Here is a 26927-nt window from a genome sequence, read left to right as displayed (position 1 = left end):
CCCGAGCCGCAATGATGGGTGATTTTTGACAGCTTTACGGTGACATCCCGCGAAATGCTATTTCGCGGGGGAACTCAGTGGTACTCAAGTTGAAGCCATCTTGGGCACTCAATTTCCATCATGGCTGCCGCTAGTTAAAAAAAAACGACAGTTGGTATTAAAAATGCTCTAGTGCAAAAAACATAGTCGTACCCCCCAAGGTGGAATATAGAGGAGGTGTCTTCTTAGCGTTTGGCATGTTGCCATTTTGAGATTCAGTTTGACAACAGCCGTCGATATTTGTTTACAGGCAGCAGCTACATAATAACGTGTAAAATGTCGATTTATGGAGTGTGGATGCAAAATACGAATTTTTAATGCTAAAAAAATGTGTATTAAACGAAAACAATTCATATATCATATCTAAATACCAGCAACATTCGTCGCATTTGACAACTGCCGTCGATCCTGGTTTTGTGCTTTTTTCTAAAGCCTCGATGCCCAATTGTTCTACATGACGACACCTCCTTTCTACCCACTTTGGTACCCCCCCATCTTTTTGAACACTTTGGTTTTTGTATGTTTGAGGTGTGCTTTATCTCTTTCACACAAGTAGGCACACATTGGCCCCACCGTGACGTCATCGTCATATTCACTCCATCAAGCATGACCGTGTCTATATGTACCGACTGTTAGCCGCATTTCAATGCTGTGAATAGAAGAAAGCTTATTTAGGAAAATCTTTTATCAAGAGCAGTGTTGCGAACGGTGATAGTCGTCGACATCAAATTTTACAAAATGATACTTTTTGAAGCATCGCATTCTAGATCCACGCATTCATTCGACAATCACGGAAAAAATATCATTTGACACGATGATATTTTTCTGCTACAATCATTTGACTTTTTGATTTTGCCGTACCTCAAGTGAACTAGATCTTCATCGAAAATGGGTCCGGAGAGAATTTCTATACTCCTGTAAGAGAACACCATTTTCCAGGTTGACTGAGTGAAAATATCAAGTGGTCTAATGGCTAAGTATCGATAAATGCACGATAGATCAGTTCTGGCGTCTCATGAAAAATGTCAAATGACATTAATTCTACAGTTTTTGCAATCATGTCATCAAAAAACCATTGATTGTTATTGCACAAATGATTATCGCTTTTGGAAAGTCGTGTCATGGTAACCATGAATATCATGATCAAAAAATTATTTTGACACCCGCTTACTGCGAATATCATAAAAAAATGTCGACAATTAACAACACTGATCAAGAGACATACTTACGAAAACTTCACTCCATATCGGCTTTGTGGCTGTCCAGAACCTTATACACCCAGGTAAGTTCATGAGGTGCTTTGAATCATATAAGAATCTAATATGAATCAAAGGTTATTGAAAAAATTATCTTTTTAGGAAAATGCAAAACATGGATCATGATCACGGATATGCATCATTTGCATTGCAACCGAGTACCGAAATGATGGAACTACGTCCTATCTAATGGTTTTTTCTGCTCTGACGTCAGTTTCATCGGTCGTGCCCGCTACTCCTATTATTCTTGCTTCGACATTGTTGGCTGTCTCATCGTCACCACCACCTATATTTGTTTCGTCAGATATGTTGACCGTTCCATCGTCACCGCCACCCATCCGTGATGTTTGCGGTACATTTCTTTTGGGTGGATCTATGTCCGGTTCGTCAGCCAAGCCGGGACAGCGATCCTCTTCCGGACCGTCATTGTTGACCGTCCCATCGTCACCACCACCCATCTGTGATGTTTCCGGTAAGTTTCTTTTGGGTGGATCTATGCCCGGTTCGTCAGTCATACCGGGACGGCGATCCTCTTCCGGACTGTCATTGTTGATCGTCCCATCGTCACCACCACCCATCACTAATGTTTCCGGTTCGTTTCTGTTCAAAGGATCAATGCCCAGTTCGTCTGCCAAGCCGGGACAGCGATCCTCTTCCGAAACGTCATTGTTGGAACATTTGTAAGGTTCCAACATCTGTCAGACCAGGCGATGTTTTGATCCGGTTCAAAACACATAAAAAGGGAGAAAAATCGCGGAATCGACCCTTAACGACAAGAGCGAACAAGTGTACAAACGATTATAAGAGAAAGAATAAAAAACACTAAGTTTTTGGCAATGCGTTAAAGGAGTCCAAAGAATTTAATTCTCTAACTTTTTTTACACGGGAAGCAAACGTTTTCCAACATTCCAAAAAAATAATTGTTTAACAGTTTACACGCTAATTCGTCGCGAGTCGTATAACCGAATCGATAAAGTACCGCGTAAGTGAGTTACACCCGCGTCCGCGTAGTGAAAACAATAAAACATAGTGGGAAGATTACGAAGGTTGAGAACCGAACAATGGATCAAGCACGGAATTTGCATTACGATGTACAGGAGGCTTATTCCACTCCTGTGACGAGTCATGCGACAGGGCACAACGGCGTTCAAACTCCAAGAGCGTCGTCAAGCTCGGTTCCGGAACGCGATGCTGTGAATAATATCCCGCTGGAAGCAGGCACGAACCGGTGCGTTACGGGCGGTAACGCAATACCGCAAAGGCAGGAGCGGGACGAGACAGCGTTGGATGCAAGATCCAGGACATCGACCGTCAGTATCGGTGAGTCAGTGAAGGGCAACGGCATTTCGGGCCAAAGTATGGTGAAGGAGGTGCGTGAAAAGCCGTGAATGTCGTTCGAAGAACGACGGCAACGAGATGCCGACATTAGCAACGAGCTTCAAGAGCTGCTAGAAATGCATGAGCTCGAAAAGGCGGAAGAATGGTGCCGAGAAACTGACCGTTTGGGGGTACCAAGATCAGCACCGCTGGTACACGAGCATGGTAGGGTACGCGAACCTGATTTTGACGAATGGGTTCGCGGAATGGAAAATTCGTTGCAAATTTGTGATAGGAGAGAAATCGGACCGGCTCGGGTTCAAAACCCTCCGACACAGGTTCACGACCCAAACAATGATGGCGTGCAGATGACGTACGGCAATGGCGACTACGCTGCACAGACGGCGTCATATGGCAGGCGTGGCGAACACGCAATGTACAGAGAACCACACAGTGTTTACAACGAAGGCGCGGTATTGACCGAACGTTCGATGCTAGGAAAACGCACATTGCACGATGAACGCGTGATGTATAATGAACGCACAGGGTTTGATGACCTGGGAATGTACAACCGAAGGGGAAGCGCACACTATGCCACAGGACGCTCTTCGTATGCGCCACACACCACTGCACACACTTACACACAACGAACACCAGCGAACACATTCCTTAACCAAAGCCAAGTAACAGCTCGAAACGGTTTCCCACGGGATCTGCCGAGTTTCTACGGATCCGTAGATGAGTGGCCACGATTCATATCTACATATAATCGAACCACTATTTCCTGCAACTACACTGATTGCGAAAACCTTGAGAGACTGCAGCACTGCCTCAAAGGTACTGCGTTGGATATAGTCGGTCACTTGTTACTGTTTCCGGAAGGTGTGAAAGCGGCTATTGACACTTTGAAAGCTCGTTTCGGAAGGCCGGATTTGATTGTGGATCGGACGGTGGAGAAAATAAAAATGATGTGCAGGCTTCTGGATTGGTGGATTACATCCACGACGTTATGCTGCTGAAGGAGCTGGTAAAAAAGTTACCACCTGTACTGTGTATGGAATGGGCACGACTCCGAAAGCGACTGCGATCAGTGAACTTGTACCAGTTCGGAATGTGGATCGGTGAGCTAGCGGATGATATCTGTGCGGTTATCGACATGCCCGAAGCCAGCACGGAGCAAGCTGAGAGGAGCGCACCACCCGCGCGTCATAATGTGCAACGACATGCGCCACATCGACCCGCGGCAATGCAGCCTCACCGTACCGCTCCATATGTACGTACTACTCCAGCTTACTGCAACGCCGTGGTACTCCAGGATGAGTCCAGCAGCGGTGTACCTTCATCGAGTAGCCACCCGGAGTCACCGTCGTGTATCCTCTGTGGGGGGACGTGCGTGTCGTTGCGCGCCTGCAAGAAGTTTCTCAGGACTACGGTAGCTGCCAGGAAAGCGTTCATCAACGAACGCAAACTGTGTCGCAGATGTCTCGGCTACCACAACGGAAGATGCAACATCACAACTCCGTGTGGCGTAGATGGGTGCAGTATTTTGCATAATTCACTGCTGCACCAGGAAGGCACCCATGGTAACTGCGGTATATCTAATGAAGCAATTAATAATTGTTTTAATACACATTCAGGAGTGAACGAGAGCGTGCTGTTAAAGTACGTACCAGTGACGCTGTACGGGCCACGAGGAAAGGTAGAAACCTTCGCTTTCTTAGACGATGGCTCAACGTCAACGTTTATGGACCATGGGTTGATGGACGAACTTGGTCTTGAAGGCACGCCCCACCCTATCCAGCTTCATTGGACCGGTGACGTTACGAGAGAGGAAAGGGACTCGGTACAGCTCTCGGTAAAAAAATCGGGTAGACAGGGTTCGGCCACGCCGTATCTTCTAACCGATGTTCATACCGTGAAGGAATTGGCTCTCCCGAGACAATCGGTCAACACTTCCCAGCTTGCGGCAAAATACCAGCACCTACGGGAACTTCAGCTGCCGTCGTATGCGGATGCAGCACCACGCATCCTCATAGAGATAGACAATTGCATCCTTGGGCGTTCGTTGAAATGCGTTGAAGGGAAATGGGGGCAGCCGATCGTCTCAAAAACTCGCCTAGGATGGGTAGCGTATGGGCCCTGTCCGATAGCGACCAATACACCAGGAGTTTCTTTGCAAGCTTTCCACACACGGGTACGCGAGAGTTCCGTCGATCTCGTGGCCGTTGAGTTGAATGCACGATCTTCGCCGCGAGTCACTAACGTCAAAAGTGCAGAGCGTAAAAAGGTCGAAATTAGGGAACCAATTCGAATGACAGCGGTACCGTGTATAGAAATGCGTTTCATAGAAAACACGGTAATTGGTACTTCGCCGCGTTGTACATATCTGAGGAAAGGCAGGATTGTTGTCTTAGACGGTTCACCAGAATGTAGTAGAAAACATTATACTCACTTGCCAATAGAGACGGCCAAAAAAGACGGTAAACAGGATAAACACGAGAGCGCCGATAATAATGCGGATTTGATGAATGTGGTTCGGTTGATAGAAGATAGTTACACGCATAGAAATCTTACTCGAATAGGTAGAATAGATTCGGAAAGGTCGAAGCGAATTACGAAACCACCAGCTGAAAAGAATTAGCAAGATAATTAACTGAACCGCGTATGAACTTACCTTTAGAAGCGTCGGCCGGGTAGAACCGCGTGTATGCACATTTCGTTGTAGCGCGGAAGTAAACAAAGCAACGGAACAAGAGTCTGACAGATATGCGGGAGTGCGACAGCGATAGCTTCACACTCGGGGGGACAATGTTGGAACATTTGTAAGGTTCCAACATCTGTCAGACCAGGCGATGTTATGATCCGGTTCAAAACACATAAAAAGGGAGAAAAACCGCGCAATCGGCCCTTAACGACAAGAGCGAACAAGTGTACAAACGATTATAAGAGAGAGAATAAAAAACACTAAGTTTTTGGCACTGCGTTAAAGTAGCCTAAAGAATTTAATTCTCTAACTTTTTTTACACGGGAAGCAAACGTTTTCCAACAGTCATTGTTGACCGCTTCATCGTCACCATCAACCATCCCTGACGTTTCCGGTACGTTCCTTTTCGATGGATCTTTGTCCGATTCGTCAGCTATGCTGGGACAGCGATTCTCTTCCGATTCGTCAGCTATGCCGGGACAGCGATTCTCTTCCGGATCGTCATCCTCAACCAGTCTGCCGTCTTTACCTGATACTTTTTCATCATCCGGTGTACATGAATGTGTTATAACTCGAAAACAAGTGGACAATCTTATTAAGCTATCGAAGCAGACTACGGCTCGAAATTATGTTTTCCGCAATGGATACTATAGCAGGGACAACATCACGCAATGCAGCCATTACTGCCATTGATACAGAAGAGGCATTATAAGCATTTAATGCTAACTTAGAAGCTAACACGTATGTGACTGAGATGCTCAGCTCACTTTTGAATATAACATATGTTAAAAGAAGACCAAATAATAGATGTATTGTTTACTAAAGATGTTTTTCTAAATGTTGGTCAGGGATTAGTAATAAAAATCCAAAAATTGCATTTTTTTTATCTTTGAAACTTTACCTAAAGTTGCATAATTTAAGAAGCTAAGATAATTAATCCAACGTAAGTTTGAAATCATGGGTTCAAGTCCCGAATAGACCGCGTAGGACCCCATACGTAGGACTGACTATCCTGCTATGGTAACAATAAGTCACTGAAAGCCAAGCTCACTCCACTTGTGAGTACAGGCAGGCCTTGACCGACAGCGGTTGTTGTGCCAAACAAGAAGAGAAGAAGTTTGAAATAATTGTTACGGAAATAAAAAAACATTAAAAAAACTAACTATGGATTCAAGTTCAAGAATCAAGTTCAACATTTATTTATGTACGACATCTATTACCATAAAAAGTTCCTCCATTGGTATTAGTGCATAATTCTGAAGCAATGCATCTGCATACTTCAATTACATTCTTGATAGTATCACGAGGAGGTTGTGATAGGAGTTAAAAATACGTATGAAGTATCTTAGCATTTGCTAGCCAACTGATAACGAATATAAACAAAAATTTAAATATTGATGTTCTGTATTTACTGTTGTGAGTTCACTGATTTATTAGAAAAATACTTCGGGTTTACAAAATTCGTTTTATACGCGATAACAATGGAAATCGGAGAGAGCGAGAGTAAAAAAAGCGCGGACGCAAGCGGCGTGGTCTGCTTGGATGATAGCTGTTGACGTCTGTCACTTATCCTGCGTTCACATACATAACAATTGAAATAAAGCTACTCTCTGTCTATTTCTATTGCACTCTCTTACTAGCTAGCTACTCTTGAAATGTGTGCGTTAAAGGACCTAAATGAAAATAGACTTCTCCATCTAATGATATTGCCTAAAACTTACATTACATTACATGTACTGACTGTTTTGTGTCTAACTAATGCCTTCTTACATCTATTTGCTAAGCTAGTGCCTATTTCTGCCTATTTGCTAAGCTATTTAGGTGTCAAAATGCAAGTGTGATTGTAAGATCTTTCTGGTTCTGATGGAAGCTCGGTCACGTTGGTACCACGCATGCACTGGTGTCTCGTTCCCTACGCCGTGTTGTCTGCGGGCTGCAGTCCGGTGTCATCCGATGCTCCGCAGTGTAAGCTGGATTCGTCTGGTCAGTATGTGCAGGTGCATAGGTGATAAATGATTAACCTTTGTAAGGTAAAAGAAATAAATTAAATGAAATAAAAGTTTATATACAAGACAGTCTTTTTAGGCCGTTCACAAGGACAAAGGAGGCGTGGAGGCGTCTGTAGAGAATGGAAATAGCATAGGAGGAGCAAAAGAAGAGAGAACGTAAAACTTGTACTAAAAACATCAAGAAAGTAATTAATTTCACATAGAAGAACGTAACCGGCTTTGTGACGTAACAGAGATTTCAAATAGCCGGCGAATCAGAAGGAGATGGAAATGGAGAAGCAGAGAGAGATAGCAATATCAGGGCGAAATAAAACCGAAACGGAGGAAACGTCAGGCAAGGAAAATGAAGAAAACGTCAAAAGAAGGAAACGAGAGAGACTGCAGCACTGCCTCAAAGGTACTGCGTTGGATATAGTCGGTCACTTGTTACTGTTTCCGGAAGGTGTGAAAGCGGCTATTGACACTTTGAAAGCTCGTTTCGGAAGGCCGGATTTGATTGTGGATCGGACGGTGGAGAAAATAAAAATGATGTGCAGGCTTCTGGATTGGTGGATTACATCCACGACGTTATGCTGCTGAAGGAGCTGGTAAAAAAGTTACCACCTGTACTGTGTATGGAATGGGCACGACTCCGAAAGCGACTGCGATCAGTGAACTTGTACCAGTTCGGAATGTGGATCGGTGAGCTAGCGGATGATATCTGTGCGGTTATCGACATGCCCGAAGCCAGCACGGAGCAAGCTGAGAGGAGCGCACCACCCGCGCGTCATAATGTGCAACGACATGCGCCACATCGACCCGCGGCAATGCAGCCTCACCGTACCGCTCCATATGTACGTACTACTCCAGCTTACTGCAACGCCGTGGTACTCCAGGATGAGTCCAGCAGCGGTGTACCTTCATCGAGTAGCCACCCGGAGTCACCGTCGTGTATCCTCTGTGGGGGGACGTGCGTGTCGTTGCGCGCCTGCAAGAAGTTTCTCAGGACTACGGTAGCTGCCAGGAAAGCGTTCATCAACGAACGCAAACTGTGTCGCAGATGTCTCGGCTACCACAACGGAAGATGCAACATCACAACTCCGTGTGGCGTAGATGGGTGCAGTATTTTGCATAATTCACTGCTGCACCAGGAAGGCACCCATGGTAACTGCGGTATATCTAATGAAGCAATTAATAATTGTTTTAATACACATTCAGGAGTGAACGAGAGCGTGCTGTTAAAGTACGTACCAGTGACGCTGTACGGGCCACGAGGAAAGGTAGAAACCTTCGCTTTCTTAGACGATGGCTCAACGTCAACGTTTATGGACCATGGGTTGATGGACGAACTTGGTCTTGAAGGCACGCCCCACCCTATCCAGCTTCATTGGACCGGTGACGTTACGAGAGAGGAAAGGGACTCGGTACAGCTCTCGGTAAAAAAATCGGGTAGACAGGGTTCGGCCACGCCGTATCTTCTAACCGATGTTCATACCGTGAAGGAATTGGCTCTCCCGAGACAATCGGTCAACACTTCCCAGCTTGCGGCAAAATACCAGCACCTACGGGAACTTCAGCTGCCGTCGTATGCGGATGCAGCACCACGCATCCTCATAGAGATAGACAATTGCATCCTTGGGCGTTCGTTGAAATGCGTTGAAGGGAAATGGGGGCAGCCGATCGTCTCAAAAACTCGCCTAGGATGGGTAGCGTATGGGCCCTGTCCGATAGCGACCAATACACCAGGAGTTTCTTTGCAAGCTTTCCACACACGGGTACGCGAGAGTTCCGTCGATCTCGTGGCCGTTGAGTTGAATGCACGATCTTCGCCGCGAGTCACTAACGTCAAAAGTGCAGAGCGTAGAAAGGTCGAAATTAGGGAACCAATTCGAATGACAGCGGTACCGTGTATAGAAATGCGTTTCATAGAAAACACGGTAATTGGTACTTCGCCGCGTTGTACATATCTGAGGAAAGGCAGGATTGTTGTCTTAGACGGTTCACCAGAATGTAGTAGAAAACATTATACTCACTTGCCAATAGAGACGGCCAAAAAAGACGGTAAACAGGATAAACACGAGAGCGCCGATAATAATGCGGATTTGATGAATGTGGTTCGGTTGATAGAAGATAGTTACACGCATAGAAATCTTACTCGAATAGGTAGAATAGATTCGGAAAGGTCGAAGCGAATTACGAAACCACCAGCTGAAAAGAATTAGCAAGATAATTAACTGAACCGCGTATGAACTTACCTTTAGAAGCGTCGGCCGGGTAGAACCGCGTGTATGCACATTTCGTTGTAGCGCGGAAGTAAACAAAGCAACGGAACAAGAGTCTGACAGATATGCGGGAGTGCGACAGCGATAGCTTCACACTCGGGGGGACAATGTTGGAACATTTGTAAGGTTCCAACATCTGTCAGACCAGGCGATGTTATGATCCGGTTCAAAACACATAAAAAGGGAGAAAAACCGCGCAATCGGCCCTTAACGACAAGAGCGAACAAGTGTACAAACGATTATAAGAGAGAGAATAAAAAACACTAAGTTTTTGGCACTGCGTTAAAGTAGCCTAAAGAATTTAATTCTCTAACTTTTTTTACACGGGAAGCAAACGTTTTCCAACAGTCATTGTTGACCGCTTCATCGTCACCATCAACCATCCCTGACGTTTCCGGTACGTTCCTTTTCGATGGATCTTTGTCCGATTCGTCAGCTATGCTGGGACAGCGATTCTCTTCCGATTCGTCAGCTATGCCGGGACAGCGATTCTCTTCCGGATCGTCATCCTCAACCAGTCTGCCGTCTTTACCTGATACTTTTTCATCATCCGGTGTACATGAATGTGTTATAACTCGAAAACAAGTGGACAATCTTATTAAGCTATCGAAGCAGACTACGGCTCGAAATTATGTTTTCCGCAATGGATACTATAGCAGGGACAACATCACGCAATGCAGCCATTACTGCCATTGATACAGAAGAGGCATTATAAGCATTTAATGCTAACTTAGAAGCTAACACGTATGTGACTGAGATGCTCAGCTCACTTTTGAATATAACATATGTTAAAAGAAGACCAAATAATAGATGTATTGTTTACTAAAGATGTTTTTCTAAATGTTGGTCAGGGATTAGTAATAAAAATCCAAAAATTGCATTTTTTTTATCTTTGAAACTTTACCTAAAGTTGCATAATTTAAGAAGCTAAGATAATTAATCCAACGTAAGTTTGAAATCATGGGTTCAAGTCCCGAATAGACCGCGTAGGACCCCATACGTAGGACTGACTATCCTGCTATGGTAACAATAAGTCACTGAAAGCCAAGCTCACTCCACTTGTGAGTACAGGCAGGCCTTGACCGACAGCGGTTGTTGTGCCAAACAAGAAGAGAAGAAGTTTGAAATAATTGTTACGGAAATAAAAAAACATTAAAAAAACTAACTATGGATTCAAGTTCAAGAATCAAGTTCAACATTTATTTATGTACGACATCTATTACCATAAAAAGTTCCTCCATTGGTATTAGTGCATAATTCTGAAGCAATGCATCTGCATACTTCAATTACATTCTTGATAGTATCACGAGGAGGTTGTGATAGGAGTTAAAAATACGTATGAAGTATCTTAGCATTTGCTAGCCAACTGATAACGAATATAAACAAAAATTTAAATATTGATGTTCTGTATTTACTGTTGTGAGTTCACTGATTTATTAGAAAAATACTTCGGGTTTACAAAATTCGTTTTATACGCGATAACAATGGAAATCGGAGAGAGCGAGAGTAAAAAAAGCGCGGACGCAAGCGGCGTGGTCTGCTTGGATGATAGCTGTTGACGTCTGTCACTTATCCTGCGTTCACATACATAACAATTGAAATAAAGCTACTCTCTGTCTATTTCTATTGCACTCTCTTACTAGCTAGCTACTCTTGAAATGTGTGCGTTAAAGGACCTAAATGAAAATAGACTTCTCCATCTAATGATATTGCCTAAAACTTACATTACATTACATGTACTGACTGTTTTGTGTCTAACTAATGCCTTCTTACATCTATTTGCTAAGCTAGTGCCTATTTCTGCCTATTTGCTAAGCTATTTAGGTGTCAAAATGCAAGTGTGATTGTAAGATCTTTCTGGTTCTGATGGAAGCTCGGTCACGTTGGTACCACGCATGCACTGGTGTCTCGTTCCCTACGCCGTGTTGTCTGCGGGCTGCAGTCCGGTGTCATCCGATGCTCCGCAGTGTAAGCTGGATTCGTCTGGTCAGTATGTGCAGGTGCATAGGTGATAAATGATTAACCTTTGTAAGGTAAAAGAAATAAATTAAATGAAATAAAAGTTTATATACAAGACAGTCTTTTTAGGCCGTTCACAAGGACAAAGGAGGCGTGGAGGCGTCTGTAGAGAATGGAAATAGCATAGGAGGAGCAAAAGAAGAGAGAACGTAAAACTTGTACTAAAAACATCAAGAAAGTAATTAATTTCACATAGAAGAACGTAACCGGCTTTGTGACGTAACAGAGATTTCAAATAGCCGGCGAATCAGAAGGAGATGGAAATGGAGAAGCAGAGAGAGATAGCAATATCAGGGCGAAATAAAACCGAAACGGAGGAAACGTCAGGCAAGGAAAATGAAGAAAACGTCAAAAGAAGGAAACGAGAGAGACTGCAGCACTGCCTCAAAGGTACTGCGTTGGATATAGTCGGTCACTTGTTACTGTTTCCGGAAGGTGTGAAAGCGGCTATTGACACTTTGAAAGCTCGTTTCGGAAGGCCGGATTTGATTGTGGATCGGACGGTGGAGAAAATAAAAATGATGTGCTGGCTTCTGGATTGGTGGATTACATCCACGACGTTATGCTGCTGAAGGAGCTGGTAAAAAAGTTACCACCTGTACTGTGTATGGAATGGGCACGACTCCGAAAGCGACTGCGATCAGTGAACTTGTACCAGTTCGGAATGTGGATCGGTGAGCTAGCGGATGATATCTGTGCGGTTATCGACATGCCCGAAGCCAGCACGGAGCAAGCTGAGAGGAGCGCACCACCCGCGCGTCATAATGTGCAACGACATGCGCCACATCGACCCGCGGCAATGCAGCCTCACCGTACCGCTCCATATGTACGTACTACTCCAGCTTACTGCAACGCCGTGGTACTCCAGGATGAGTCCAGCAGCGGTGTACCTTCATCGAGTAGCCACCCGGAGTCACCGTCGTGTATCCTCTGTGGGGGGACGTGCGTGTCGTTGCGCGCCTGCAAGAAGTTTCTCAGGACTACGGTAGCTGCCAGGAAAGCGTTCATCAACGAACGCAAACTGTGTCGCAGATGTCTCGGCTACCACAACGGAAGATGCAACATCACAACTCCGTGTGGCGTAGATGGGTGCAGTATTTTGCATAATTCACTGCTGCACCAGGAAGGCACCCATGGTAACTGCGGTATATCTAATGAAGCAATTAATAATTGTTTTAATACACATTCAGGAGTGAACGAGAGCGTGCTGTTAAAGTACGTACCAGTGACGCTGTACGGGCCACGAGGAAAGGTAGAAACCTTCGCTTTCTTAGACGATGGCTCAACGTCAACGTTTATGGACCATGGGTTGATGGACGAACTTGGTCTTGAAGGCACGCCCCACCCTATCCAGCTTCATTGGACCGGTGACGTTACGAGAGAGGAAAGGGACTCGGTACAGCTCTCGGTAAAAAAATCGGGTAGACAGGGTTCGGCCACGCCGTATCTTCTAACCGATGTTCATACCGTGAAGGAATTGGCTCTCCCGAGACAATCGGTCAACACTTCCCAGCTTGCGGCAAAATACCAGCACCTACGGGAACTTCAGCTGCCGTCGTATGCGGATGCAGCACCACGCATCCTCATAGAGATAGACAATTGCATCCTTGGGCGTTCGTTGAAATGCGTTGAAGGGAAATGGGGGCAGCCGATCGTCTCAAAAACTCGCCTAGGATGGGTAGCGTATGGGCCCTGTCCGATAGCGACCAATACACCAGGAGTTTCTTTGCAAGCTTTCCACACACGGGTACGCGAGAGTTCCGTCGATCTCGTGGCCGTTGAGTTGAATGCACGATCTTCGCCGCGAGTCACTAACGTCAAAAGTGCAGAGCGTAGAAAGGTCGAAATTAGGGAACCAATTCGAATGACAGCGGTACCGTGTATAGAAATGCGTTTCATAGAAAACACGGTAATTGGTACTTCGCCGCGTTGTACATATCTGAGGAAAGGCAGGATTGTTGTCTTAGACGGTTCACCAGAATGTAGTAGAAAACATTATACTCACTTGCCAATAGAGACGGCCAAAAAAGACGGTAAACAGGATAAACACGAGAGCGCCGATAATAATGCGGATTTGATGAATGTGGTTCGGTTGATAGAAGATAGTTACACGCATAGAAATCTTACTCGAATAGGTAGAATAGATTCGGAAAGGTCGAAGCGAATTACGAAACCACCAGCTGAAAAGAATTAGCAAGATAATTAACTGAACCGCGTATGAACTTACCTTTAGAAGCGTCGGCCGGGTAGAACCGCGTGTATGCACATTTCGTTGTAGCGCGGAAGTAAACAAAGCAACGGAACAAGAGTCTGACAGATATGCGGGAGTGCGACAGCGATAGCTTCACACTCGGGGGGACAATGTTGGAACATTTGTAAGGTTCCAACATCTGTCAGACCAGGCGATGTTATGATCCGGTTCAAAACACATAAAAAGGGAGAAAAACCGCGCAATCGGCCCTTAACGACAAGAGCGAACAAGTGTACAAACGATTATAAGAGAGAGAATAAAAAACACTAAGTTTTTGGCACTGCGTTAAAGTAGCCTAAAGAATTTAATTCTCTAACTTTTTTTACACGGGAAGCAAACGTTTTCCAACAGTCATTGTTGACCGCTTCATCGTCACCATCAACCATCCCTGACGTTTCCGGTACGTTCCTTTTCGATGGATCTTTGTCCGATTCGTCAGCTATGCTGGGACAGCGATTCTCTTCCGATTCGTCAGCTATGCCGGGACAGCGATTCTCTTCCGGATCGTCATCCTCAACCAGTCTGCCGTCTTTACCTGATACTTTTTCATCATCCGGTGTACATGAATGTGTTATAACTCGAAAACAAGTGGACAATCTTATTAAGCTATCGAAGCAGACTACGGCTCGAAATTATGTTTTCCGCAATGGATACTATAGCAGGGACAACATCACGCAATGCAGCCATTACTGCCATTGATACAGAAGAGGCATTATAAGCATTTAATGCTAACTTAGAAGCTAACACGTATGTGACTGAGATGCTCAGCTCACTTTTGAATATAACATATGTTAAAAGAAGACCAAATAATAGATGTATTGTTTACTAAAGATGTTTTTCTAAATGTTGGTCAGGGATTAGTAATAAAAATCCAAAAATTGCATTTTTTTATCTTTGAAACTTTACCTAAAGTTGCATAATTTAAGAAGCTAAGATAATTAATCCAACGTAAGTTTGAAATCATGGGTTCAAGTCCCGAATAGACCGCGTAGGACCCCATACGTAGGACTGACTATCCTGCTATGGTAACAATAAGTCACTGAAAGCCAAGCTCACTCCACTTGTGAGTACAGGCAGGCCTTGACCGACAGCGGTTGTTGTGCCAAACAAGAAGAGAAGAAGTTTGAAATAATTGTTACGGAAATAAAAAAACATTAAAAAAACTAACTATGGATTCAAGTTCAAGAATCAAGTTCAACATTTATTTATGTACGACATCTATTACCATAAAAAGTTCCTCCATTGGTATTAGTGCATAATTCTGAAGCAATGCATCTGCATACTTCAATTACATTCTTGATAGTATCACGAGGAGGTTGTGATAGGAGTTAAAAATACGTATGAAGTATCTTAGCATTTGCTAGCCAACTGATAACGAATATAAACAAAAATTTAAATATTGATGTTCTGTATTTACTGTTGTGAGTTCACTGATTTATTAGAAAAATACTTCGGGTTTACAAAATTCGTTTTATACGCGATAACAATGGAAATCGGAGAGAGCGAGAGTAAAAAAAGCGCGGACGCAAGCGGCGTGGTCTGCTTGGATGATAGCTGTTGACGTCTGTCACTTATCCTGCGTTCACATACATAACAATTGAAATAAAGCTACTCTCTGTCTATTTCTATTGCACTCTCTTACTAGCTAGCTACTCTTGAAATGTGTGCGTTAAAGGACCTAAATGAAAATAGACTTCTCCATCTAATGATATTGCCTAAAACTTACATTACATTACATGTACTGACTGTTTTGTGTCTAACTAATGCCTTCTTACATCTATTTGCTAAGCTAGTGCCTATTTCTGCCTATTTGCTAAGCTATTTAGGTGTCAAAATGCAAGTGTGATTGTAAGATCTTTCTGGTTCTGATGGAAGCTCGGTCACGTTGGTACCACGCATGCACTGGTGTCTCGTTCCCTACGCCGTGTTGTCTGCGGGCTGCAGTCCGGTGTCATCCGATGCTCCGCAGTGTAAGCTGGATTCGTCTGGTCAGTATGTGCAGGTGCATAGGTGATAAATGATTAACCTTTGTAAGGTAAAAGAAATAAATTAAATGAAATAAAAGTTTATATACAAGACAGTCTTTTTAGGCCGTTCACAAGGACAAAGGAGGCGTGGAGGCGTCTGTAGAGAATGGAAATAGCATAGGAGGAGCAAAAGAAGAGAGAACGTAAAACTTGTACTAAAAACATCAAGAAAGTAATTAATTTCACATAGAAGAACGTAACCGGCTTTGTGACGTAACAGAGATTTCAAATAGCCGGCGAATCAGAAGGAGATGGAAATGGAGAAGCAGAGAGAGATAGCAATATCAGGGCGAAATAAAACCGAAACGGAGGAAACGTCAGGCAAGGAAAATGAAGAAAACGTCAAAAGAAGGAAACGAGCCAGTCTTGTGTTTAGAGAAGTCGAAGACAGACGTAAAACAGGAACAGGCTAAATACAGTTTAAAGAACCTTTTTAATTGGAAGGAACTTGTTTTAAATAGAAAAAATGTCAAAAAGAACCTTAAATCACGACAATGGCGCAACTCGGTAAGTACAACCTACAGTAGACTGTGCGTGGAATATTAATCGATGAGAGTTGGCAAACACGACAAGTATGAGAGCGTGCGAATTCGCACATCAGCCTGGCAGCCATTTTGCTGCAGAAATCAAAAGAATTTTATAGAAAATATTACAAGACTCAAAAATGTATACGCTGATTCGGTGAAATAAGGTTGTCGGTTGTACCCATAATAAGTGAAATAGAAGTGACATATATGTATATATATATATATATATATATATATATATATATATATATATATATATATCTATATATATATATATATATATATATATATATATATATATATATATATATATATATATATATATATATATATATATATATATATGTATATGTATATATATATGTATATGCATATATGTGTGTATATGTGTATATGTATATATGTATTTATATATATATGTATATATGTGTGTATGTGTGTATGTATATATATATTTATATATGTATGGGGAAAAAGTAGGAAGAAAGCGCTTACGCATGTAAATCGCGCGTGCGAGTTTTTTTTTATTTTTTTCTCGTGATCAAGGAACGCTGCGCTAACAGTACAGGAGCCCGGCGTGAAAAACAGAAGAACAGAAAGGTTAATGTCCAGAGCGAAGGTTTCTATATGGTTGTTCTTTTCATACAACAAGTCAGCTAGGCAAAAAAAATGGTCTATGTGAAAGGTGCTAAAATGGAAATGGTGAAGCGCTACATTGAGCTGCCAAAGAGGCGCGTACAGAAAATGGCGTCTTCTAAAGAGAATAGCGTTGGATCGCATTTACCGGCTCGTACTCTGCGAACGCGACTTTACGGCTGCACTGTGGGCCGCTCCCGACTCATAATCGGTGTCCACGGGTGGACACAAAATCGAACAAAAATACTTATATAATTTTATCATGCCCTAACTAATAATATATAGTATATATCTTTAGAGGCGATTACAATTACAAAGGCTAGAATCCTTAAAACTTTATATAATTATATTGATTCGCTATTGTTTTATATGCAAATTAAACGGTATGGACATATGAGAGAAATATGCTTACGCTGTGTAAATCGTGTTAACCGAGAATTTTAACCGCAAACACACGATGAATTATTTTGTAAAAAAAAAAAGGAAAAGAAATTTAATTACAAAGCGATACACTGCATTTTTTGATCAAGTACGCCTAGAAAATGGTGACTATTATAGAGAATATCAATGTTCTTTAAGGACGAGTCGTACTCTGCGCACGGGACTTCACGGACGCACAGTGGGTGGCTCCTAAATCATGATGTTACAGTGAGCGTAAATAAGAACTATTTTATATTTTGCATAATAAAAAAATAAATAAATAAATAAATAAATAAATATGGTTCGGTGTCTCCGAGTGGACGTAAACCGATAATTACCGCAAAAGATAGATACTCCCCGAGTTGAGAATTCAAGATATCAGGGAGGATAGCATAATATCGGTGTCTCCGAGTGGACATAAACCCGAAAATAATCTTAGAATTTGTATAATTAAATTAATTGAAAAAAAACATTGTTTGGTGTCCCCGAGAGGATGTAAAACCAATGATAATTATTATTATACTAATAGTAAAAATAATTATAACAAAGAAAAATACTCCCAGAGTGGAACATTCACGAACCCTACGAGAATATGAAGCCATCGGTGTCCCTGAGTGGACGTAAACCCGAAAATAATCATATAATTTAGATAAGTAAAACAACACAAATTAACTGAAAAATCGGTGTCTCCGAGTGGACGTAAAACCGATAACCTTAGAATTTGTATAATTAAATTAATAAAAAAAAAAAAACATTGTTTGCTGTCCCCGAGTGGACGTAAAACCAATAACAATTATTATTATACTAATTGTAATAATAATTATAGCAAAGAAAAATACTCTCTGAGCGGAACATTCACAAATCCTACGAGGACATCAAGCCATCGGTGTCCCCGAGTGGACGTAAACCCGGAAATAATCATATAATTTAGATAAGTAAAACAACACAAATTAACTTAAAAAAAAAATCGGTGTCTCCGAGTGGACGTAAAACCGATAGTTACCGTAAAAGAGAGATGCCCTTCGAGCGTAGGATTCAAGATACCTGTGATGATAACAAAATATCGGTGTCCCCGAGTGGACGTAAACCCGATAATTATAACAAAAGAGAGATTCTCTCCGAGTGGAGAATTCGAAATCCCCGTGAGGATATTAGGACATCAGTGCTCCAGGTGGACGTAAACCTGAAAATGTACCTAAAAATGGAAAATTGGAGGAATATTGTTCGGTGTCTCCGAGTGGACATAAAGCCGATAATTACTGCATAAAAGAGATAAGTTTTTTTACTACAATTTACGACCCCTAACATTAACATAAAAAACAATAATTGCCGCATATAAGGTTATTTAACACATTATTCAAAAAAACATTTTTTTACGATATATCGATGCTTCGTTATCTACGAAAGAACACTAGTTCGAAATTACTAATGTCTTACAGTCATAGCGTGTGGGACCTTTCGGGAATACTTTATTTATATATGTATACGTATTTGAGAGTGTAAGTAGGTGTATGTATATATTTATATAGATGTATATGGTTTAATGTATATACATATATGTATGTATGTATATATGGATATATGTATATAGGCAGCAAGTATACTTCTTTAGAGCTAAATGCTCGTTAATTACCCTTACAATAATTATATATAAAAAAAAAAATCCGTATTACTTATAATTATATAAAATTCCAAGAAAATCAAGATCGTATTAAAGAAATACTTCACTGTCTATGATAATATATAATGATATGTACATGGGTATGTGTGTTTGTGTACGTGCATATGTGTGGATATGTGTATTTATGTATACAGATGTACATATGCATTTATGTATACATATGCAGTTGTATCCATCAATACGCGTCTACATATCTTACAAAACGCAATATGATAAATTCTTCAACATATAATTTTAGCAAAAGTAACAAAACAGCACTGGACGTCGAAGCGTTAGTAAAGGCTCTGCGAGAAGAGAAAATGCGTAACGCTAAATTGTCCTCACTATTGGCTAAAAAATCTACGCAGGCGAGTGGTTGGCTAGAAGAACCGATTGAAAATTCTGGGTTGGGAACATCATCACGGGCAGCTCCAATCCCACTTCATGATCCATTGCAATTTTCTAACGAACCATCCATAATATCAACAATGTCTTTCGCTACGCTTCAAATATCCGAGTGTAAGCCCAAAGAGGGGGAGGATGAAATCGATAAGAAAACATTCGTTCGTTGGAAGGATCAATTCGAAGCAGGAATGCATTTCGCTGGTATTTCGCTGGAATTCATGAAAATAAGCGCTTTCAAAATGAAGGCAGGAAGTAAGTTGATAGATATGCTCGATAGTATTCAGTCTAACATCAAGTATGCAAACGAAGAACTACGTCCATACTCAAATGCGATTCAAAGATTGGAGACGCATTACAACTCACGTGACTACATATTCCTGCGGAAGCAAAAACTACGATCGTCAACTCAAAATATCGATGAATCAGATTTGGCTTACGTTAAAAGAATAATCGAACTTGCTAAGCTATGTGACTACAATGACGAACAAATGACTGAAATAGTAGCAGACCTGATTCAATCGCATGCTTTGAACGTAAGGATTCGCGAAGCAGCAAGGAAAATTGTACGTAAAAACGGTACTATTACAAACTTAATAGACAAGGTGCGGGAATGCGAGATCGAAAAGCTAAACGAAGAAATATTTAAAAATAACCATCAGCAAACCAGGGCTCCTGCAGAAGTAGCGGCGGTATCACGCAGACCCCAAACTGGTTACGGAGCTCGATCCGAAACAATAGAGCGGGATAACTGGAAGAACATGTACGGACCTCAAAGACCTTATCAACGATCGGGGAGTATGCAAAAAGGCAGAGGTATGCATAGAGCTAATGCAGATAAAAATTCAGGCACACGACGACCGCAGTGCTGGAGATGCACGAGCTTTTTCCATACTCCAGGAAATTGTCACGCTATCGACAAACGCTGCCGTCGTTGTCAATCCATGGGCCACATCGAACGCGCGTGTAACAATTATGCAGGAACAAAACGCCGCCCAGCAGAGGAAGAAGGACCGCACCATCCAAAAATAGGGAAGATCGCAGCAATCACAAACGGCGAGGACAATGTGAACGTAATAGCGGATGAGGACAAAGAAACCGTAAGTCTGTCCGAAACAAACAATTAGGGATGTCATTTCATCGTATAATGTTTTTCGTATTATCCTTAAACGATATTAAAATTCTCATGGTATGTTTCCAATTTACTTAATAGTTATTGAATGGTACAACGAACTCCTTATTATACAATCTTATTAACGCTGAAATATAATCCACATTTTCAAAAATTAAATAACATCCCAATTAATCTAGTTCAACAAAACAACTTGCGACTGTGAAAGAAAAAAAATAGTTAGGAAAATGAATGTCGCTTGATAAATTCCATACACTCTTACTCACACATTTTTTTTACAGGCAGAAGTAATGGCAATCGATAGCCAACAATTCTACGCTTCACTTTGTTACGAAAACTTACACAAAGCAATCATTCGAGGCTATGTTGCGGGAATTCCCGTGGATTTTTTAATTGACTCGGGAGCAGACGTGAATACAGTCGACGAGAATACCTTCACCCAATTAAAAAATAGCGGCGCTACCGAAGGAATTATATTTAATTTAAAAGGAGGCTCAGACCGACCGCTAAAAGCTTATGGAATGACGGGCGAAATTCCAGTTGTAGCCTCGTTTGCGGCTCAATTACATATTACTGAGGAGCGTCCCTGCTATATGGAACAGTTTTACGTTATACAACAAGCTAGACCGCTACTAAGCAGAAGTACATCATTGAGATACAGTGTACTACAACTCGGAATAAACGTTCCAATTAATTCTCCTCCAGGAAGATTCACACCAAAAATATCACCAGGAGAAATATTCGTTTTATCTACGACAAAGGAATTTCCAAAGTTCAACGTTGCCCCCGTCATGATTTTCTACGACAAAACCGCCGCACCATCAAGAAATATTTTTACTAATATTCCTCCGGCATTTAGAAAAGAAACCGAGCGACGGTTGGAGGAGTTATTATCGTCAGGAATTATAGAAAAGGTCACCAACACAATGGAGAAGTCATTTTGCTCGTCGCTGTTAGTCGTCCCAAAAGGAAAGAACGACATTCGCTTAGTGGTTGATTTAAGAGGGCCCAACAAGAACATCATACGGACACCCTTCAAAATGCCAACGCTCGAAGCAATTCTAGCTAAACTAAATGGAGCATCCTGGTTTTCTACAATCGATCTTACGAGCGCTTTCTTTCATGTTGAATTACACGAGGATTGTCGCCACCTAACAAACTTCTTCGGAGGAAATGGCACATATCGTTTCAAAAGATTACCATTTGGGCTGTGTAATTCACCCGACATATTTCAAGAGCTACTTCAAACCGTAGTTCTGGAGAATTGTCGGGGGGTTCTAAACTATCTGGACGATATTCTAGTTTACGGGCGTTCCAAACTAGAACATGATGAGAACTTGCAAGCAGCTCTTAAACGTTTACGTAGTCATAATGTCTGCCTTAACACCAGCAAGTGCGTATTCGCAGCCCGTTCCGTCAAATTCCTCGGATTTAAGTTATCGGGAGACGGTTGGAGAGTCGAAGAGGACAAAAAGAAGGCAATTGCAAATTTTCGCAGACCCGAAACACTATCGGAGGTGAAAAGCTTTTTAGGCTTAATTAACTTCATTGAAAGATTCGTCCCCCATCGAGCAGATAAAACAATAAAATTAAGATCATTAGCAAAATCTGACTACTTCTACTGGTCAGAAGAGGAAGAAAATGTATTCGGTTATCTTAAACACGAAGCACTCCAAGCTGTGACAAAACTGGGCTATTTCGATATCAAAGATAACACAGAATTATTTGTGGATGCATCACCAACGGGTCTAGGAGCAATCCTCATTCAATTCGATGAAAATAATACACCTCGTATTATAGCATGCGCATCAAAAGCCCTCACACATGCAGAACAACGATATCCACAGACACAAAGAGAGGCACTAGCTATCGTATGGGGCGTTGAGAGGTATAAGTACTACTTAATTAATAAATCATTTATTGTCAGGACGGATTCCGAGGCAAATCAATTCATATTCGGCGGGCAGCATCGTACAGGCAAGCGTGCTATGACCCGCGCGGAAGCATGGTCACTTCGGCTACAACCATACCAGTTCAGTATTGAAAGCGTACCGGGTCGCCTAAATGTTGCAGATGTGCTATCAAGACTAATACACAGTTCACAAACGGATGAACCCTTTGATGACGGGGACGATAAACACCTCCTGTACGCTTTAGATGCAGCAGATATGAACATTACGTGGACCGAAATACAAACCGCGTCGGAGGAAGACCCTGACCTGATAAAAGTACGTAAGGCACTAAAATGTGGAAAATGGACTAAGGAATTACAGCGGTACGAATCAGAATCAAAACATCTTCGTAATCTGGGACCGCTAGTGTTCAAAGAAGACTTAATTGTGCTGCCTGGTATCCTTCGGCCAAAGGCGTTTGAAGCGGCACATCGCGGACATGTCGGATGCGGAGCGACGAAACGAATACTTCGCGAATTTTTCTGGTGGCCAAATATGGCAAAGGAAGCAGTGAACTACGTGGGCGGTTGCGAAACGTGCTTAATGATAACGAGAAAAGGTCCACCGATCCCATTATCCAGTCGTCAGCTCCCTAACGGACCATGGGAAATCCTCCAGATAGATTTTCTATCGATACAAGGTTGCGGAAGTGGTGAGTTTTTAATTATTGTTGATACGTATTCTCGATATTTACAGATAATCGAGAAGAGACAAACGGACGCCAGACACACAAACAAGGCATTATGCAGCATTTTCTCCACTTGGGGCTTGCCTTTAATACTCCAGAGCGATAACGGGCCTCCGTTCCAGGGCACAGAGTTTCTAGATTTCTGGGAGTCCAAAGGGGTGAGAGTACGTAAATCCTTACCTCTGAGTGCACAATCAAATGGAGCTATTGAGCGACAAAATCAAGGAGTGATTAAGGCCATGGCCGCTGTTAAAACCGAAGGAAAACACTGGAAGACTGCAATGGATGAGTATATCCATACTCACAACACGAGGAAGCACCATTCTCGTTTAGGCATCACACCATTTGAGCTGTTAGTGGGATGGCGTTACCGAGGCACTTTCCCGTGCCTGTGGGAATCGAGGCAACCGCTGGACCGCTTGGCAGTACGAGAGGACGATGCGTTTGCGAAACTAGTTAGCAAAACGTATGCTGACAAACATCGGGGGGCAAAAGATAGCAATGGCGCCGACCATTATGGCGATAGGGTGGTGGTTGCAATTGTACAAAAAACAAAAACCGATCCCACATTTTCAAACGAAAGGTATACTGTACTAGCCAGAGATGGGGCAAAAGTTGTACTAGTGAACGAAAGAGGGACAAAGTTAACTAGGAACGTAAGCGATGTTAAGCGTGCTCTAGAGGTAGACGATCAAAAAGAAAGGCAACAGCATAGCAATAGAGAGACATTGGAATACTCTGAACCAAAAATTGTTACACAAACGGCCGAATCCATTAGTAATAGTCGAACAAAACGAGAAGTTCGCTTACCAGAGAGGTTTAAAAATGCAGTTTTGTATAATATTAACCAGTAAAGAGTAGGAATCAATTAGTCACTGAAAGCCAAGCCCACAAGTGGGTACAGGCAGGCCTTGACCGACATCGGTTATTGAGCCAAAGAATAAGAAGAAAGAGTAGGAAAGGAGGAAGATGTAGAGAATGGAAATAGCATAGGAGGAGCAAAAGAAGAGAGAACGTAAAACTTGTACTAAAAACATCAAGAAAGTAATTAATTTCACATAGAAGAACGTAACCGGCTTTGTGACGTAACAGAGATTTCAAATAGCCGGCGAATCAGAAGGAGATGGAAATGGAGAAGCAGAGAGAGATAGCAATATCAGGGCGAAATAAAACCGAAACGGAGGAAACGTCAGGCAAGGAAAATGAAGAAAACGTCAAAAGAAGGAAACGAGCCAGTCTTGTGGTTAGAGAAGTCGAAGACAGACGTAAAACAGGAACAGGCTAAATACAGTTTAAAGAACCTTTTTAATTGGAAGGAACTTGTTTTAAATAGAAAAAATGTCAAAAAGAACCTTAAATCACGACAGCGTCCTCCATTAAGGCCGGGATAACGGACTGGCAGACGAAGGTTCGAGACCGTGAGCGGTTTCGGACACTTCCTGACACTCCTGCCTCCGTGTTGGAGATTGGTTGGAGGATTGGACCGTTAAACGTGTGCACACACAAACTGCACATTGGAGCACAATTCATTACTCTCATTGCTATATTAAAATCTATAGCACCAAATATACTCACTGTAAAACTTCGAGGCGTTTACAACACCTTTTTTGGCTCGATCAGACGATAGATCGAGTCCGTTGCCAACGCGCTGGCAGTACCACCTTTTAAAGACGAGGAAAAAAAGAACTTCCGACACTGACACACAGATCCTTTCTCTTTTAGATCTAAATAGCAAGTGTTTATTCAGAATCAAAATGAATTCTTATATACAGGCGGTCCCCGAGATACACGGTACCTCTTATACGCGGATTCGGAGATACGCGGTTTTCCAAATTTGACAGTTCTTTGAGCAAATTGTACTGATTTGACACATCCATTGTGAAATACCAAATAATTTCCGTATTGTACGAATGTAAAATACTATTTAAAAAGGTTTAAAATTGTTCAATTGGGTGAAACATGTCAAATAATTTATTTGGTGGCGAAAACCACTCCCTACTTGCAAAATTGCACGAAAATTAGTGATATTTTGGCTGGAAATCACGAGATTCGACTTACGCGGAAATTCGAGATACGCGGTATTTTGCGGTCGTTTTCGGTCCCCATTAACCGTGTATCTCGGGGACCGCCTGTACTATTCTTCTATTGTAGGAAGGTTATTTTATCTTCCTTTTACGCATATGTTCGTGTCGCTAGCCATTTTCCTATTCGCCACGCCTACGCATTTTTCTGAGAGGTTTTCTGGTTCTGTTTTATGTCAAAAGCATTATCCTGAAGGAAATGTCATCCCTTTTTTTATTGCTTTCTCTGGTGAGAACAAATTGTTGCATTGATTGCAGGCGTTGTGGTTTTTTCTCTTTTTGGCGTGACTGTACCTAACACTTGAATTCTGTGGTGCATGTTCCGGATGTATTGCATCATTGACAAATACTTGAACTTATTGCTTTCGAATTCATGATCTGGTTAATGTTATTAACGCATCTACGTTTGAGTGATTTAGGTTTAACAATTTAACCTAAAATGAATGGCCATGAGAAAAATGTATGTAGAATTTTTCTACGCTTCTACGGAATTGGTCTAGCTTGACACACATGCATGCTGTAATCCTAACCCAAGTGCCACAAATCCACTAAACGACCACTAAACGGCTTCTAAACGACTCAAGTTCTCTACCTAAACGGAATATAGAAAGACTTCGTTTAGCAGACGGCAAACGACTCATGCATTCTAAAAATAGCGAAAAAGCTGGTGGCGCTCTCTGTTGGTGGGATACCCCAACCAGTTGAGCTTCATCGCTTGGAGGAGAGCTTTCTCATTTCCTCTGTACTGTTGTATGGTTTCGCATTGAAGTTATGCATCGCTAGAACTAGAACGGCGATACGATTGTTTAAATACTAAACTCCAACGGAAACCACCAGTACTGAAGCAAGTGAGATTTGAGTAATGGTCGTTGGTGTTGATACCCACGAATCTGACCACACGACCATTCATATAGATTTTTGCTCGGAAAGTTAGAAGGGTATATAGGTCATAATAAAATGCAACTTGTCGAAACACATTGCAAGAAAAGGATAGCAATATAATGATGAGTTGTAATACGCCATCTATTGATCAAACCAATGAAGCTGAGGAGCTTTCATTTTTTTTCTATGGATATTCAATTTTCCGGTCGTTTAAGCTTAATCTGTGGCGCTTGGGTTCCATCGGTCGTCCCCGCTGTTAATCTTGATTCGACATTCGATGGATTTATGCCCGGTTCGTCAGCCATACCGGGACAGAAATCCTCTTCCGGACCGTCATTTTTGACCATCCCATCGTCACCGCCACCCATCACTGATGTTCTCGGTACATTTCTTTTCAAAGGATCTATGCCCAGTTCGTCAGCCATGCCGGGACAGCGATCCTCTTCCGGACCGTCATCCTCGCCCAGTCTGCCGTCTTTACCTGGTTCATCTTCATCAACCGGCGCGCATAATAATTCACTTGATAAAAAAGTGGACATTCTTATTAAACTATCGAAGCAGACTGCGGCTGAGGTCAAAATTATGTTTAATGCAATGAATCCGAGAGCTGGGACAACCTCACGCAATACAGCCATCACTGCCATTGAAACAGAAGAAGAGTTAG

General features: G+C 42.3%; 3 protein-coding genes across 3 annotated transcripts; all 3 read left to right on the top strand.

Moving 5' to 3' along the window:
* The first annotated feature begins 1183 nt into the window (after positions 1-1183).
* LOC121591348 (pectinesterase inhibitor 10-like) lies at positions 1184-26927 on the top strand. The gene is made up of 4 exons (XM_041911736.1): positions 1184-1321; positions 1398-1767; positions 26664-26836; positions 26895-26927. Exons 2-4 carry the CDS (start codon positions 1485-1487, stop codon positions 26925-26927), a joined length of 489 nt encoding a protein of 162 aa, XP_041767670.1. The 5' UTR covers positions 1184-1321; positions 1398-1484.
* Positions 6452-10585, top strand: LOC121593735. The gene is made up of 2 exons (XM_041916381.1): positions 6452-7346; positions 7402-10585. The coding sequence occupies exon 2, from the start codon at positions 7895-7897 to the stop codon at positions 9524-9526; it is 1632 nt and encodes a 543-aa protein (XP_041772315.1). The 5' UTR covers positions 6452-7346; positions 7402-7894; the 3' UTR covers positions 9527-10585.
* On the top strand, positions 10747-14695 carry LOC121593736. The gene is made up of 2 exons (XM_041916383.1): positions 10747-11619; positions 11675-14695. Exon 2 carries the CDS (start codon positions 12168-12170, stop codon positions 13797-13799), a length of 1632 nt encoding a protein of 543 aa, XP_041772317.1. The 5' UTR covers positions 10747-11619; positions 11675-12167; the 3' UTR covers positions 13800-14695.

The sequence above is a fragment of the Anopheles merus genome, chromosome 2L (assembly GCF_017562075.2).
Source record: "Anopheles merus strain MAF chromosome 2L, AmerM5.1, whole genome shotgun sequence".
Classification (NCBI taxonomy): domain Eukaryota; kingdom Metazoa; phylum Arthropoda; class Insecta; order Diptera; family Culicidae; genus Anopheles; species Anopheles merus.
This window is presented reverse-complemented; position numbering and strand designations above follow the sequence as displayed.